Here is a 13,479-nt window from a genome sequence, read left to right as displayed (position 1 = left end):
GCAGGTAAAGAAGTTTTAACATTCATTAAGTCAATCCTATGTCTGCCTGGCTACCCCTATCAATGGCCCCACGACACTGTCCCATTCTTCGTCCCAGCGCCGTGAGCCTTCCTCAATGGCACCTTTTTTCAGATGGGCCAGCTCTTGTGCGCCCTCGAGGCTCAACAGCCGCCTGAATATCTCAGTGAGCTGGGGCACCGTCTCAAAGCCACATCCGTTCTGCCCCTCCTTTACGAGCTCCCCAATGCTCTCAAACCCAGCGTACGCAGCTACGGGGAGTCCTGCTCCAAACATGTCCACCACTTTCATCGGTAAATCGACTCCAGAGCTTGATTTGTGGAGAGAGATGCCGAGATCAGCGGAGGCGAGAAGCGAGGCGTAGTCACGGTTAGAGAGCCAGGCACTGAGAATTCGGATACCGGGAAGTTTGCCGCCATCTTGGAGCTCCTTGATCTTTTCGAGGTAGGCTTCCTTTTGTGGACCTTTACCAGTGATGATGGCCAAGATGGGCGGGACATCTTCCTGATCCGAGGATGGCGTGGCGTAGGCGACTAAAGCATCAAGCAGCATACCAAAGTCCTCATCTGCTGTCCAGGAGGTGCTGCTTACGACCAGGCGCAGAGAGCCATCGACAATATTCTTGGCATGGCTCTTAGTCTCTGCAAGGCGAGACAGAAACTCCAATCGTGCTTTTGGAGAGATGATGGGCTGGAAGATCTCGGCTGGCCGGTCGTGAAGTGTGTAAACGGGGTTCCTGAGATTGAATCGGCCTCCGGCTTGAAGCTGCTTCGTCATGGCGTCTGTGACTGCGAGGTTCGCATTTCCTAGATACTTGCCTAGTCTGATCTCGTAAAACTTGTAGAAAGGCACAAAGATTCGGAGGAGAGATTTTTGAGCCAAGATGGTATGGCCGTAGTTGTGCCAGTCGACGATGACTTTGCTACCACGAAGCCAGGAAACAAATAGAGCGACGTGAAACGTGGGTATGGAAGGGGGGTTCTAAAAGCTTGTTAGAATGACTTATTTGAAGTCAGAGATACTTGTAGTCTAGATACGGTTATGGTTACCTGAATGATGATCCATTGAGCCGGGGGAGCAGTGTACATGAGTGTTGCGAAGAGAGTCCAGAACTGCTGAATGACCTTGCAGGGGATGTTGAGGAAAAAAGGCAGCGTTTCCCATGCGATCCATTCTGGCGGAGGAGCGAGAGGATAAACAGTGACGTTGGGGTTGCCGATGAGATCTGGATGTCTAGCCGTCTCTACGAACCCAGGATAAGTATGTTTGATGGACAGCATAAGGCTTGAATTGCTTACCTTTATATCCAACAATGTCCACTTTTCTTCCGTGATTTGCAACGCTAAGAGCATGATACTGCATCCGTGGGCTTCTGCCAATATCCCCCACGACTAGAATCTGGATGTGCTCATCCTCTGGGTTCTCGGCGGGCTGATAGCGGGTGGGTACGATATCAAGGGATCTCTTGGCCAGCCACACGAGGAAGCCCCAAAGGCGGCCTAGGGCAATGACAGACAAGCCACCGATGATTGCAGATATTGCAAATGAGATGTAGTAGGAGGTGGACATTATGGGCAAACTGATCCTTGGAGGTGTGGTTGATGTTTAGAGCGTGGAGCTAGAGAGGCAGTGAGTGACAGCTGTCCAGTCTCACAGGGATGACTTCCAACAAAGCTTCCTCTGGCCTCACTTGTAAGACGCCTCGATGCAAAAAGGGAGATTATGAGACCTCAAAGAACGCTGCATGAGGGCAAAACGCAACCTGAGCTCATTTACCAGGTGATATCTGGTGGTTAGCGTTGCAAATGAGCTGCCCGTATGCGATTCGAGTGTTTGCACCGCCTCAGGAAGCTCATTGCCAAGCTGTAGTTTGATAACGCCATTTGGGACTTTTGGACTGTGGCTGGTAAGGTGCTGTGGCTGGTGAGAGACTGGACTGTCGTCATTTTTGCAAGTCCCTGAATGTGATAAGCGCCACATGCAAAGGAGATCGTGGGGACGGAATAAAGAGCCAATCAGTGCCGTCGAGATGCAAGACATTGGGTACTACCTTATGCTATTACATAGATACGTGGGCATGCCGTGAGATCTTGGTAGATTTGTGCTGCCCGGCAGTTAGTAGTAGTAAGGATTGGCCCTGCCCTGACGCTGTTATACCCATGGACGCTGAATCGAGTATCTATGCGCATGTGGACAGAGTATACAGGCGATTGATTTATTATGCGACTACTGCCACTAGACAATTTGATAACTCACCTTACAATTAATGCTGTCAATCACGAGGCATGAATTAGGTTTCAACCAGCTCCGTTAGGCTGGGACTAACTGAGAGATTCCGTCCTTTACCTTCCCCTTTTGACGTCCCCATTATCGCTTAGACCGCCGTCTTGCATCGTCGATCTGCTGTACTTCGATTTGATAGGAATTGATGTTTTCTTCCTATTTATACAACATCATGCTCATGATACATCTTGATAACTTTGGTGCATTGCATGATTCATCCCGACACATGCCTTTTCTTGAAACAACCCCAGACTGTCCCATTGCGTCACCATACCTGCAGCAACTTGGCAATCTCATTACATCGCATCTCACCTCATCTGTCTCACATTGTTGGTGTATCAATGAATCAATATTATTAACAGGTACAGTCCCTGACCGTCACATTAGCACCAACAGCCCGCGGGAATTGCTGGTACCTGGCCCGCTAATCGCACTGATAAACAGCGCCCACACACACTAACGCCCTCACTGGCCACAGCTGGACGAGACCCCCAAAAAGCGCCTCCACGTGCCCCGCACCCTCCTAAAGTCGGTCACTCTGGTGCTCGAGTAGCGCCTCCGTGGCACCTTGGCAGTACCTCAACTGGTTTTTTTTCTCCAGGTTCGCCTGTTGTCCGTGCTTGTTCCCCTATTTGGCCTGCCCAGCTTGGCTCCAGTCCATCTGCTGTCTGTCTCCTTCGACAATCCCAAGCTGGGGGGAGGGGGAACTGAACTTCCAATCTGTCAACCTCGCACCTCCACTCGTGTCGATTCGATTCCCCGAGTCCGCCTGTGTCGCGCCAATTGCGTTTGTCGGGCATATTGCAGACGCTTGATGCGGGTGTTTGCTGTCTGCGAGACGCATCTCTCGTAGCGACGCGATTGTCCGCGGCGGAGCCCACGAGCAGGAACCGATTTCCTCGGCTCCGACGACCTCGATACGGCCTGTCTTTTTCTTTCTTTTTGCCGACGATCGATCGACCTCCACACGATGGCAGCCTCGTATTCCTTGCCGTCGTCGGCATTGCCGCACGCTCACCGGGTTCACACACAGTCCCAGCCGGCATCGCTCAACACCTGGCGAATGACGGTGTCAAGCGAGAGTCTGCCCTCTGCGCTGGAGGACGACGAGGACCAGGGCCACGATCACGATCACGATCACGATCATGATCACGACCATGACCATGATCACGACCACAATTACGATCATAGCCGCTCCCATTCCCACTCCCACCCGCGCTCGCAGGCGTATTCCATCCCGCCGCCGTTACCCTCTCCCTCGCACTTGCACGCGCACTCCTTCAGCTTCCCACGCCATGGCCGCAGCGGCTCGCAAACCTCCAATGCAAGCTCCACCGAGAAGCCGTCAATAGGGGGCACAGTGAGTTGGTCTCAGGCGAGGAGGAACCGCTATACACCAGAAGTTATTGACGAATCTGCTCACGACCATGACCATGACCACGACCACAATCATGACCATAGCCATTCCCATTCGCATTCTCATTCGCATTCCCCTGCCCACTCCCACTCTCATTCCAATGGCCATAGCCACGACCATAGTCACAGTCACCATCATGGCCACGACCACACCCACGAGGCCGGCCACGACCATAGCCCCAAGCGGTCTCTCTTCACAAGAACAATCCTCCCCTACACGGTTGGATGGCCCATTCTTTATTCCATAATAGCCGAGAAAGATTCAAGGCGGATATTTTACTTCATGTCGTATGTTTGCACTCATCGTTCCAAGATTCAGTAGATGATGGTGACTAATAACGTGATACAGGCTCAACTTTGGTTTCATGATCATCCAAGCCTTTTATGGCTACGTAACCGACTCGCTGGGCCTTCTCAGCGATAGTATCCACATGTTCTTCGACTGCGTTGCCCTGCTCGTAGGATTGCTAGCAGCTGTCCTGAGCAAGTGGCCGAAGAGCCAGCGGTTCCCATACGGCTTTGGAAAAGTTGAAACGCTGAGTGGATTCGCCAATGGCATTCTGTTAATGTACGTACAATCTATGATGCGCCAATGATGATGATTCTGACCCACCTATTTGATTTAGGCTGCTGAGTGTTGAAATTGCGTTTGAGGCATTCGAGAGATTGTGGGAAGGAACACAAACAAAGCGGCTGGGCGAGCTCTTCGTTGTCAGCAGCCTTGGATTGGCCGTGAATTTGGTTGGCATGATGGCGTTTGGACACCACCATCACGGGCATGACCATGGACACGGACACAGCCATGGGCATTCTCACGGTGAGAAACATGACCATGGATGCAGCTCACACTCGGGCCACGACCATAACCATGGCCATGGCCATGACCACGACAATGAAAATATGCGAGGCATCTACCTGCATGTTTTGGCAGACACTTTGGGCAGTGTCTCAGTCATTGTATCTACAGTTTTGACGAGCTTCTGGGGCTGGGCTGGGTGGGACCCGCTTGCTTCGTGCTTCATTGCCGGTCTCATCTTTTTATCTGCACAACCACTCGTGTTTTCATCAGCGAAGCGTCTGCTTTTGACCGTTCCCGAGGGTGTCGAGTACAACTTGCGGAACATTCTTGCCGGCATTGGACAACAGCGAGGCGTTGTGAGCTACGCGACCCCGAAATTTTGGATGGACGATCATGGAGGTAATCAGTTATTGGGCGTTGTTCATGTTACGGTGGCCCGCGGCGCTGCCTTGGAGGAGACTAAAGATCGTGTGCGAGAGTATCTGCTAAAGGAGGGCATTGATGCCGTCATACAAGTGGAAAGAGATGGAGATAATGGATGCTGGTGTACTCGCGGACGAGCTCCAACCAACCCGCCGCAGATGTCCAAGCAATTCTAGGAGATGAGGGGCCGTGTCATGCATACAACAACAGAGACAACGACAATTCAATGGTTGCCCGAATGACAGACGAGATGAATGACTGATTATTTAGTTGTACGCATCTACACAGCGAAACAGCGTCAATTGCGCAACTTGTCTGCTTGGTAGCGGTGGTTTGATGGGAGGGATTGGCTGTATTTTATAAACGGTTGAAGCGAGATGCTTGGCGTAAGGGTGCGAGTTACTGGTTTTGCTTAGTGTTTAGGATACGTTCGCGTCTATAATTAGTTCCTGATTGCATATACTAGAATTGCCTAGATACATGATGGAGTTTTTTTCTTCCCACTCTCTTCCCACTGGAGATTGAAGCAACACGAATATGCCAGTTACTGAGGTTGAATACGATTAGTCCGTAATATTGTCTCGAGCGCTGAAGCTGCCGGGCACTTGTGGTGGACAGACACCTTCGAATCAATATATATTGCGAGTTGGTGATATATCCGGTCTTGTATATTATTAATGGCGATTAAATGAGAGCTCGATCTGGGTTGGAGGTATAAATAGAGCCGGAGCTGTAACTACATGCTCTAGTCGGAAGCTGTGATGTAAGCACAGGATCCGTGATTCATGGAGGGGTAGGAGGGGTAGGTGTAAAAGAGGCAATATTCCAAGACTAGACATCTTTCACCTCCCAACGCAGTGAAACCGCAGATTCACATCTGCTTCTCGTGAATGAGGCCAGTGTCGTGAACAAATGAGTATGGCGATGTATCCTCTTCCTAAAAATAGCGCCCGGCTAATACTACATTAACCAGCTTCCATTGACAAGGTATGATGGCGTCTGCTTGGCTCAGAGATGATCCATTTAAGGCTAAACGAGGCAACGCAAATTACAGACAGGCTGTCAGCTATGCGGCGTTACGTTCAATATTAATCGCATCAGGACTCGCAGCGAGCCTCGCAGCTCTGCGTGGGGAAATTCTTATACTAGCAAGCATAACAGTCGGGAATGGGTTGCGCTCTCGGGTGGCGATGCGCAGGAATGTCCAGATGGCAGTTGTGCTTCTGTCTACCGAGGGAGACCGCCTGGGGAGCTGAAGTTTTGTCTGCGCTTGTATGAGGACGATCCGGATGATGCTTCGTATGTGTATGAGAGCGACGAGGACGATGAACCTTTGGAGTACGACTCGAATGCTGAGGATGATGGCGTCGATGAGATGACTGAGGAAGACAACGAGACGAGCTCGTCTCAATCTCAAGAATCAGATACGGAGGAAGAGTATAAATGGTTTTTCAACGCTACTGGACTCGATCCGCAGCCAGAGTACGATACCGAGTTCTTGCCGCTCTCCGCGCCATACGACGACGAAGGCGGTGCGGAAGACGAAGATATAGGAGTTGATCATCACATCATGGCGCTCCCAACAGCTCGCAGATACGAACACATCGCTGGCCCGGGCTGCTGTAATCTTCGGGGCTACCATGGAGACAGGATTACTCTCGACGAAATGATAGATTGCCATACAGTGCAGGGGCTCTACAAGAAGACGAGCGATTGGGAGCCGAGTGATGACGACATGGACTTTGAGAGAGAGTCAAAGAATTACCATCTTACGGGGCTATCAGACTGCATGCCTCCGAATGGAGGAGATGTGAAGTGCGCACCGATTCGTGGTGGAGCAGACTGGTTCCATGCGTCCAACCTCAGCGATACATGGAAAGATGTATGTGGCCGGGAAACATGAGATAAAACTTACCACTGTGCTAACAAAGATTATCAGCTCTTTGGATGGGGAACTTATGTGCTTCCATTTCACCCTACCTGCTTTGAGATATTCATCAGGATAAGCAAGCAGCAGATGGGTAGGGTTAGCCTCGATTCATTGATGAAGCTCGAGAGTACTGCATCCCGTAGCATGTTTGGCGAACGGCATCCCGACATTGTGGATGCGAGAAACAAGGGCTGGAAGTGGGCTTGTTTGCTTGATGCGGAGTACTTGGCCGCCAATCCCGTCTTCATCTCCGGCTTCAGGGAGATTTGCGATGCGGCTATTTCTGACGCGGAGGATTTCGATAGCCAGAGCAGTCCGTTTCCAGAGCGGCCTGAGAAGCAAGATGTTTCCGCAGTGCAAGACGACCCGTTTCTGAAGCTACCAACGGAGCTTAAGCATACGATTGCTTGGCATCTCGGCTCAAAGGATATAGCGTCGCTGCGGATGGCATCTCGGGCATTCTATCATCTACCCATGACTTTGTGGCATACGTTGATGGTCCGAGAGATGCCGTGGGTGTACGAAGCCTGGTGTGATGACCCTATGCCGTACCCCTGGGCCATGGCAGACGCTTCTTACCTAAAGCAGATGCGGGAGCGGGAAGAAGCGTACACGGCCGAGCGAACCCGGCGAGCAGACGTTCTAAAGGCCAACGAACCTGACTTCTATCCCATATGGGAAGAGAACGAGCCTAAATCTCCGCCACTGTCGCCTGAATTGGAAGCCCAGACAAGGCTATTTAAAGAAAAGAAGCGAGCTATGGCTCCTGTGAGACTGCCGCGAGATAGGACGAATTGGTACCAGCTGTATACGGACATTAAAGCAAACGAGGATAAGTTGAAGGGACTGCGCAATAGGAAGAGGATATGGGGGACTGTAGGCGAGATTGTGCAGAATGTTAAGAAGTGCTGGGAGGCGGAGTTGGTTGAGATTAACACGCCGTTTGCTATAATGGAGGTTGATGGTTGACTTTTTTGTGTATCTTTAGAAGTGGATTACTATAGAGGCTAGCTACTATCTGATTTCCAAGTTAATGATTGTGACAGCGTGCCTATACTCGTGGGGGGAAGAATGGGAAGCATGAGAGTCGTCATAGTACAGTATAGTATTTTGGCCTGACATGTGATTGCGCGCCGTGAGAATGACGAACGTGGGGTTGATAAAAAAGATTCCCCGCTTTTCCCTTTTTTTACCCCACGGGCAGTGGCTTTCGACGGTGGCTTGCTTGGGCCGAGGGTTACCAGGTACATGTACATGTCATGCCGCCCTGCCGCCTCCATCATCGGAGGCGATTTACCGAATGGGAGAGAAATCACAGTTCGATGGAATTACAGCGCAAATTTCGGTCGATTTTTCTTTCGGTTATCAGTTTTCTCATTATTACGTGGACTTGAAGACAACTCAAGTTTCCCCCCCGACACTGCCGTCACGCGGGGCATGGAGCTTTGACCCGGCCGACGGACGGAGTAGCGAGCCGAGGTTCGAGGCGGGACCCGGCTGCGGTTGAGCTTGACTTTTGTGTGCTTGGACGGCAGTATGGTGATATGCATTAAGAGGGTATATGTTGGTGGATGAAGCCAAATTGAATTGAAGTGTATATCTGCCACAAGGCGTCAAGTGTAATGTAGCAGCGCAATTTTCTGGTAGCATTTGGGAATAAAGGTGATATTCCAATGACATGTGCAAATCGGACTATATAGGTGCTTTTCTGCTACCAAGTTTCGGTACACCAAGCATAATCACAAGCTTCCTCGAGGGAAATAGGAAGAAAGGAAGAAAAAAGAGAGAGAAGGATCTAAAACCCGCAGTCATATGGCAACCATCACGCGGGTCTTTATATCTCAGCCTACTTAGTTGTCCCCGGTTTCCCTGAATCATCAGCCTTGGGTTTGTAATGTAATGTGCCATTTCGCATCCCGTCGTCCGAACTTCCTTCTCTCCGTTCTCCATCCCACACACAAATTTTAGGTCATTTTAGTAACCCTTGACAGCTGATGAATGCTACATGCCATCTGGGTCGTAGAGATGCGGCCGCCACAAGTACCTGCGCTAAAGTGAACGCGCTAAATCGGACGTGATGTACATGTACCTTTTGATGTTCGGGCTATGTGCATATTAGAAGCAACCTGCGTTCGTTCTTGCTTCCTTCTAAACCTCCCCATATTCCACTTCCTCCTCCTTTTTCGCATCCTCTCTAATATCTGCTCTTCCTCTCCTCTCCTCTTTCTTCTTCCGCAAATCTCCCTTCTTTTCTTTGCTTTGCTTTCTTCTCTACTTTTCCACATTCACAATCCCCGCCATAATGTCTTCCTCAAGCTCCTCTCCCGCCGAGGCAGTCTCCTCCATCGCCGACAAGATCCCCTCGCCCCAAGAGGCCAAAGAGACCGCCCAGGCCGCCGCGCCTGCCGCTCAGTCCGCTCTTCTGTCTCAGCTGCGCGCCCTGACAGCCGGCGGCTTCGGAGGTATTTGCGCCGTCGTCGTCGGCCACCCGTTCGATCTGGTCAAGGTGCGCCTGCAGACGGCCGAGCGCGGCGTCTACTCGAGCGCCATTGATGTGGTGCGCAAGTCGGTCGCGCGGGATGGACTGAGAAGGGGCCTGTATGCAGGTGTCAGTGCGCCGCTGGTTGGCGTTACGCCCATGTGTATGTTCTTTTCCCCTGTGCTCGATCTTGACATTTTGTCTTGGGGTTTTCTTTTTTTTTGCCGAACCTCGGCACAAGTTTTGTGGTGAGAACATGTGTGAGCTGACGAGAGGTGCGCAAAAACTATAGTCGCCGTGTCTTTCTGGGGCTACGATCTCGGCAAGCAAATCGTCGGCGGCGTCTCGACCATTGGGCCCGACGGCCTGTCCACCGGCCAGCTCGCCGCCGCCGGCTTCCTCTCCGCCATCCCCATGACGGCCATCACCGCCCCCTTCGAGCGCGTCAAGGTCATCCTGCAGGTCCAGGGCCAGAAGCAGCTCGCGCCCGGCGAGAAGCCAAAGTACAGCGGCGGCCTGGACGTCGTGCGCCAGCTCTACCGCGAGGGCGGCATTCGCTCCGTCTTCCGCGGCAGCGTTGCTACCCTCGCCCGTGACGGGCCCGGAAGCGCCGCATACTTTGCTGCCTACGAGGTTATTAAGAAGAGCTTGAGCCCCAAGGATCCTGTTACTGGAAAGCCCACTGGCCAGCTGAGCCTGACCGCCGTGACGTGCGCTGGTGCTGGTGCCGGTGTTGCCATGTGGATTCCCGTCTTCCCTGTCGATACTGTCAAGTCTCGTCTCCAGACTGCCGAGGGCAACGTCACCATCGGAGGCGTCATCCGCGAGCTTTACGGCAAGGGCGGTTACAAGGCCTTCTTCCCTGGCTTCGGACCTGCGCTCACTCGTGCTGTTCCCGCCAACGCAGCAACATTCTTGGGCGTGGAGCTGGCACACCAGGCCATGAACAAGATGTTTGGGTCAAAATAATGATGGTGATCTGTGATTCATTTTAAGGCTTGAATTTTTTGCGATATCATTGGCAATGTTTTGTTTTTGCGCGTATAAAAGGAACTTTTGGATTTTCGGGAGGGACAAGAAAAGTATATAGGGGAGAAAGAGGGGGAAGGGAGGCATCGAGACATACCCTCATGATTGTTTGGATTATTTTCTCCTGCATGATGGAGTCATGGAAAAGGGATTTAGACGGCGGTGTTCTTGTACTCGCCCCGTAGATTAGATGCCTTTGCCGTCTGTTTTTTCTGCAACACAAGGTGACGCAAGGGCTATACATCATCATCACCTTTTCAAATCAATAAATAAACAAATAAATAAAAAAGTAACTCCAATATTGCATGCGAACCAAGGAAAAGTGCGATATTCATTCTGTCGGTCTGAAATCTATAGCCAGCCCGTATGCAAAACCCAAACCCAAACAGAAAAGATCAATTTCCAGAACCCCAAACTACCCAAACGTATTTCGCTCCCAAAAAAAAAGAGAAAAAATTCACCAGGATATATATATAAAACACAAGGCCAAAGATTGAAAAGATCCATCGCTCATGCCGCCCCCGTTTTCGCCCTGCTGTAATTGTTGTACAAATCCAAATTCGACTCATGGGGAGAACTCCTTTTTGGACCCCTTTTTAATGCTTCGTTTGCGCCAACTTCATCCCAAATCACAATTCCCATAAGTGAGCTCCAAATCGTCCCCAATGATAAAACAAATAAAAGATCTCCCTTAATAAAAGAAAGAGGGGGGGAATCACCAAGCCCTCTCATTCACGGTCCACCTCCTCTTTGCCTGGCTCAAATCCCTAAGCCTATCCGCTTCGCTCGGCGGCATGGCCAAGGTCCAGAGCCCGCCCAATCCCGACAAAGGCATCTCATCCCCGGCGTCTTCAAACGAAACGTCCGTGTTGAGTTTGATGGGAGCAGAGAAAACCGGCCCCTTGGGAGAAGTGGGAAGCTGGATGGCAGGAGCTAGACTTGGAAACGGCTCCAATGGTTTAGCCTCCTGCGATGGCTTGATGTTTTCGTCAGAGATAGGCCTAAACTTGTCGAAATTGGGGAGTATGTTGTCGTAGTCGTCTACTGCCTCCTCGTCGACATCATCAATCAGACGCAATGAAGAGCGCGCGGGTGCCCACAGCCCTGATCCTGAAGAGGGAGCCCGCGTCCGTCCTGTGGTGTAGCTGTTGGCCTCAATCTCATATCCTGCGCTCACAGGCGGTGCCGCCCTGGGGGACCGCCGGCTGGAGCCTGAATCTCGTCGAGTAAAGGGGCCAACTGACGGGTTCGCGGAAGTGCTCCGAGTGCTTGCCGTCGAGAGCGGCTCGAGGAACGAAAGGGGGTTTTGCACGGGTCCATCCACAGTAGGCGAGGTGGGCAATGTTGAGTTGCGGCCACGACCAGAAGAGCTCCAGGTGTTCCTGGGAGATGCGGGCCTTGCGGTGACGGATGCGCCAGAGTTGGAGCGCAAGTGCTCTGTGCTTGCAGAGAGGCGAATCTCGTACAAGTCATCAACGGCAGCTTGGGGAGTTACAGAACCACTGCCCTGGTGCCCTGAGGAGACGGCAAGTGCTTTGGCATAATCGGCATCCGGTCTTCTGACAGCTGCGGTAATGGAGGCGATTCCGACGTCCATGAGAACGGGCTTGTGAGTGATGGCCCCGATCAAGGCGTTGCAGCCGGCACCGTGGGACACGATGATGACCACCGTCTCAACCTCCTCCTCCTCCTCTTCGCCATAGCCGCTGTCGCTGCAGCTGTGGTCATTTTCGGTGCTGACGGGCGCGCACAGCAGTTCGTCGGGAGAGTCCGTAGTCGCATACCAGTTGACCATTCGCTTCAGCCCCGAGCGGAAGCGCTGGTGCATCGACTTCCACTCCTCGGGCAACTTTCCGCCATCGCCAAAGTCCAGCGGCGCCCTCATCGAGTCCCACTGGTAGTCAATGACGACACACGAGTCCCTAGCATGGGCGACAAACCCATCAGGTATCTTGCCGTTGCTGGAGATGGCATGCAATGGTCGCGGAGGCTGATAGCCTTTCTTCTGCTCCTGGGATGCTGATGACAGAGCTGCAGCCATGGCGGAGGAGCTGAAAACACTACCCTGGCCTAATCCAGATGCGGGCTGTTGCGAGGGAGACGCCGCCACCGGCGAACTCCAGAGGGCGCCATTCGACGCCGGTTGAGTGGTACTGGGCATGGGCACGCCTGCGTAGATGCTGTAATCTTCGCGTCGCAACAAATCAGCCTTTGCGCCGCCCATCATGAGGGCCGGACCCGGAGGAGGCGTGATCATCTCAAAGTACTCCGGTGACAGCCACTCCCCCAGAAACGTGTCGAGCCGTAACAGGGCGGACTTGTGTGGGCTCTGCTGCCCAATCGGGGCCTTGCGCGGGACGATGACATCGGAAGGCTGGTATATGGATTCGGAGGCTGTCTGGGCGAGGCCGGAGCTGATGCCCACGGACGTCTGGACACACCGCAGAAAGGGCGAGCTGTGGATGACGACTCTGAAGCGTCGGCGCTTCCCGGTCAAGGAGGCGCCGTTGTTTGTGACCTCGGCCTCGACCTTTGCCTGCTCCAGAATGCTGGCAATCTGGTTGCCGACCTGGCGGGCCTGCAGAAAGCCGCCGTATGTCAGGGGAGGATCGTAGGGAGTCGGTGAGGTGAGGTGCCATTGCTTGTTGGCGGTATCGAGTCGATTGCCGTGTCTGAGATGATTGCAGAGGTTAGCAATGATTGGCCAATTGGAAAACAGTGGGATTTAAGACTTGGGGGTTTGTCTCCTACCTTACGACGAATATATGCGACGGTAACCGGCCCATGGTTGATCTTCTGTGGTGCGGTTTGGTTTAGTTTGGTGTAGAAAGAATGCGATGCGCGTGAAGCTTGGATGGAGTGCGTATATCGATTAAAGTGCAGAGATAGATCGACAAATAGGTGAATAGAGGAATAGAGGAACCACGCAGGCAAACAAACAAATTCGTTGATGTTGGTTCCTGGCAACTTTTATAGACCACCGACGCCTGATCAGCCGCTTTCTGACGTGTCTCTGTCCAGCTGGCTGGCCTGGCTCAGCCGCTCCTACGCACTGGCACTGGCTTGCCTTCTCCGCATATGAGGGGCCGAATGACACCAGGC

The 13,479-nt window shown here is 52.4% G+C and overlaps 5 protein-coding genes across 5 annotated transcripts; 3 read left to right on the top strand and 2 right to left on the bottom strand.

Moving 5' to 3' along the window:
• Positions 1-36: 36 nt before the first annotated feature.
• Positions 37-1,587, bottom strand: T069G_01239 (uncharacterized protein; the record flags this gene model as incomplete). Its single annotated transcript, XM_056168449.1, has 3 exons — positions 37-999; positions 1,068-1,261; positions 1,317-1,587. The coding sequence occupies 3 exons, from the start codon at positions 1,585-1,587 to the stop codon at positions 37-39; spliced, it is 1,428 nt and encodes a 475-aa protein (XP_056033765.1).
• A 1,684-nt stretch (positions 1,588-3,271) lies between these two features.
• T069G_01238 (cation efflux family domain-containing protein) lies at positions 3,272-5,115 on the top strand (the record flags this gene model as incomplete). Its single annotated transcript, XM_056168448.1, has 5 exons — positions 3,272-3,774; positions 3,829-4,005; positions 4,067-4,285; positions 4,344-4,493; positions 4,560-5,115. The coding sequence occupies 5 exons, from the start codon at positions 3,272-3,274 to the stop codon at positions 5,113-5,115; spliced, it is 1,605 nt and encodes a 534-aa protein (XP_056033764.1).
• Positions 5,116-5,851: 736 nt separating this feature from the next.
• On the top strand, positions 5,852-7,838 carry T069G_01237 (uncharacterized protein; the record flags this gene model as incomplete). Its single annotated transcript, XM_056168447.1, has 4 exons — positions 5,852-5,855; positions 5,913-5,926; positions 5,994-6,821; positions 6,879-7,838. 4 exons carry the CDS (start codon positions 5,852-5,854, stop codon positions 7,836-7,838), a joined length of 1,806 nt encoding a protein of 601 aa, XP_056033763.1.
• A 1,333-nt stretch (positions 7,839-9,171) lies between these two features.
• Positions 9,172-10,317, top strand: T069G_01236 (mitochondrial carrier protein domain-containing protein; the record flags this gene model as incomplete). Its single annotated transcript, XM_056168446.1, has 2 exons — positions 9,172-9,511; positions 9,641-10,317. The coding sequence occupies 2 exons, from the start codon at positions 9,172-9,174 to the stop codon at positions 10,315-10,317; spliced, it is 1,017 nt and encodes a 338-aa protein (XP_056033762.1).
• A 775-nt stretch (positions 10,318-11,092) lies between these two features.
• Positions 11,093-13,163, bottom strand: T069G_01235 (uncharacterized protein; the record flags this gene model as incomplete). The annotated part of the gene is made up of 2 exons (XM_056168445.1): positions 11,093-13,049; positions 13,129-13,163. 2 exons carry the CDS (start codon positions 13,161-13,163, stop codon positions 11,093-11,095), a joined length of 1,992 nt encoding a protein of 663 aa, XP_056033761.1.
• Between the last annotated feature and the right edge of the window lie 316 nt (positions 13,164-13,479).

Source organism: Trichoderma breve, chromosome 1 (genome assembly GCF_028502605.1).
Source record: "Trichoderma breve strain T069 chromosome 1, whole genome shotgun sequence".
In the NCBI taxonomy this organism is placed as follows: Eukaryota; Fungi; Ascomycota; class Sordariomycetes; order Hypocreales; family Hypocreaceae; genus Trichoderma; species Trichoderma breve.
Note: the sequence above shows the minus strand (reverse complement) of the source record. Positions and strands in the feature narration are given on the sequence as shown.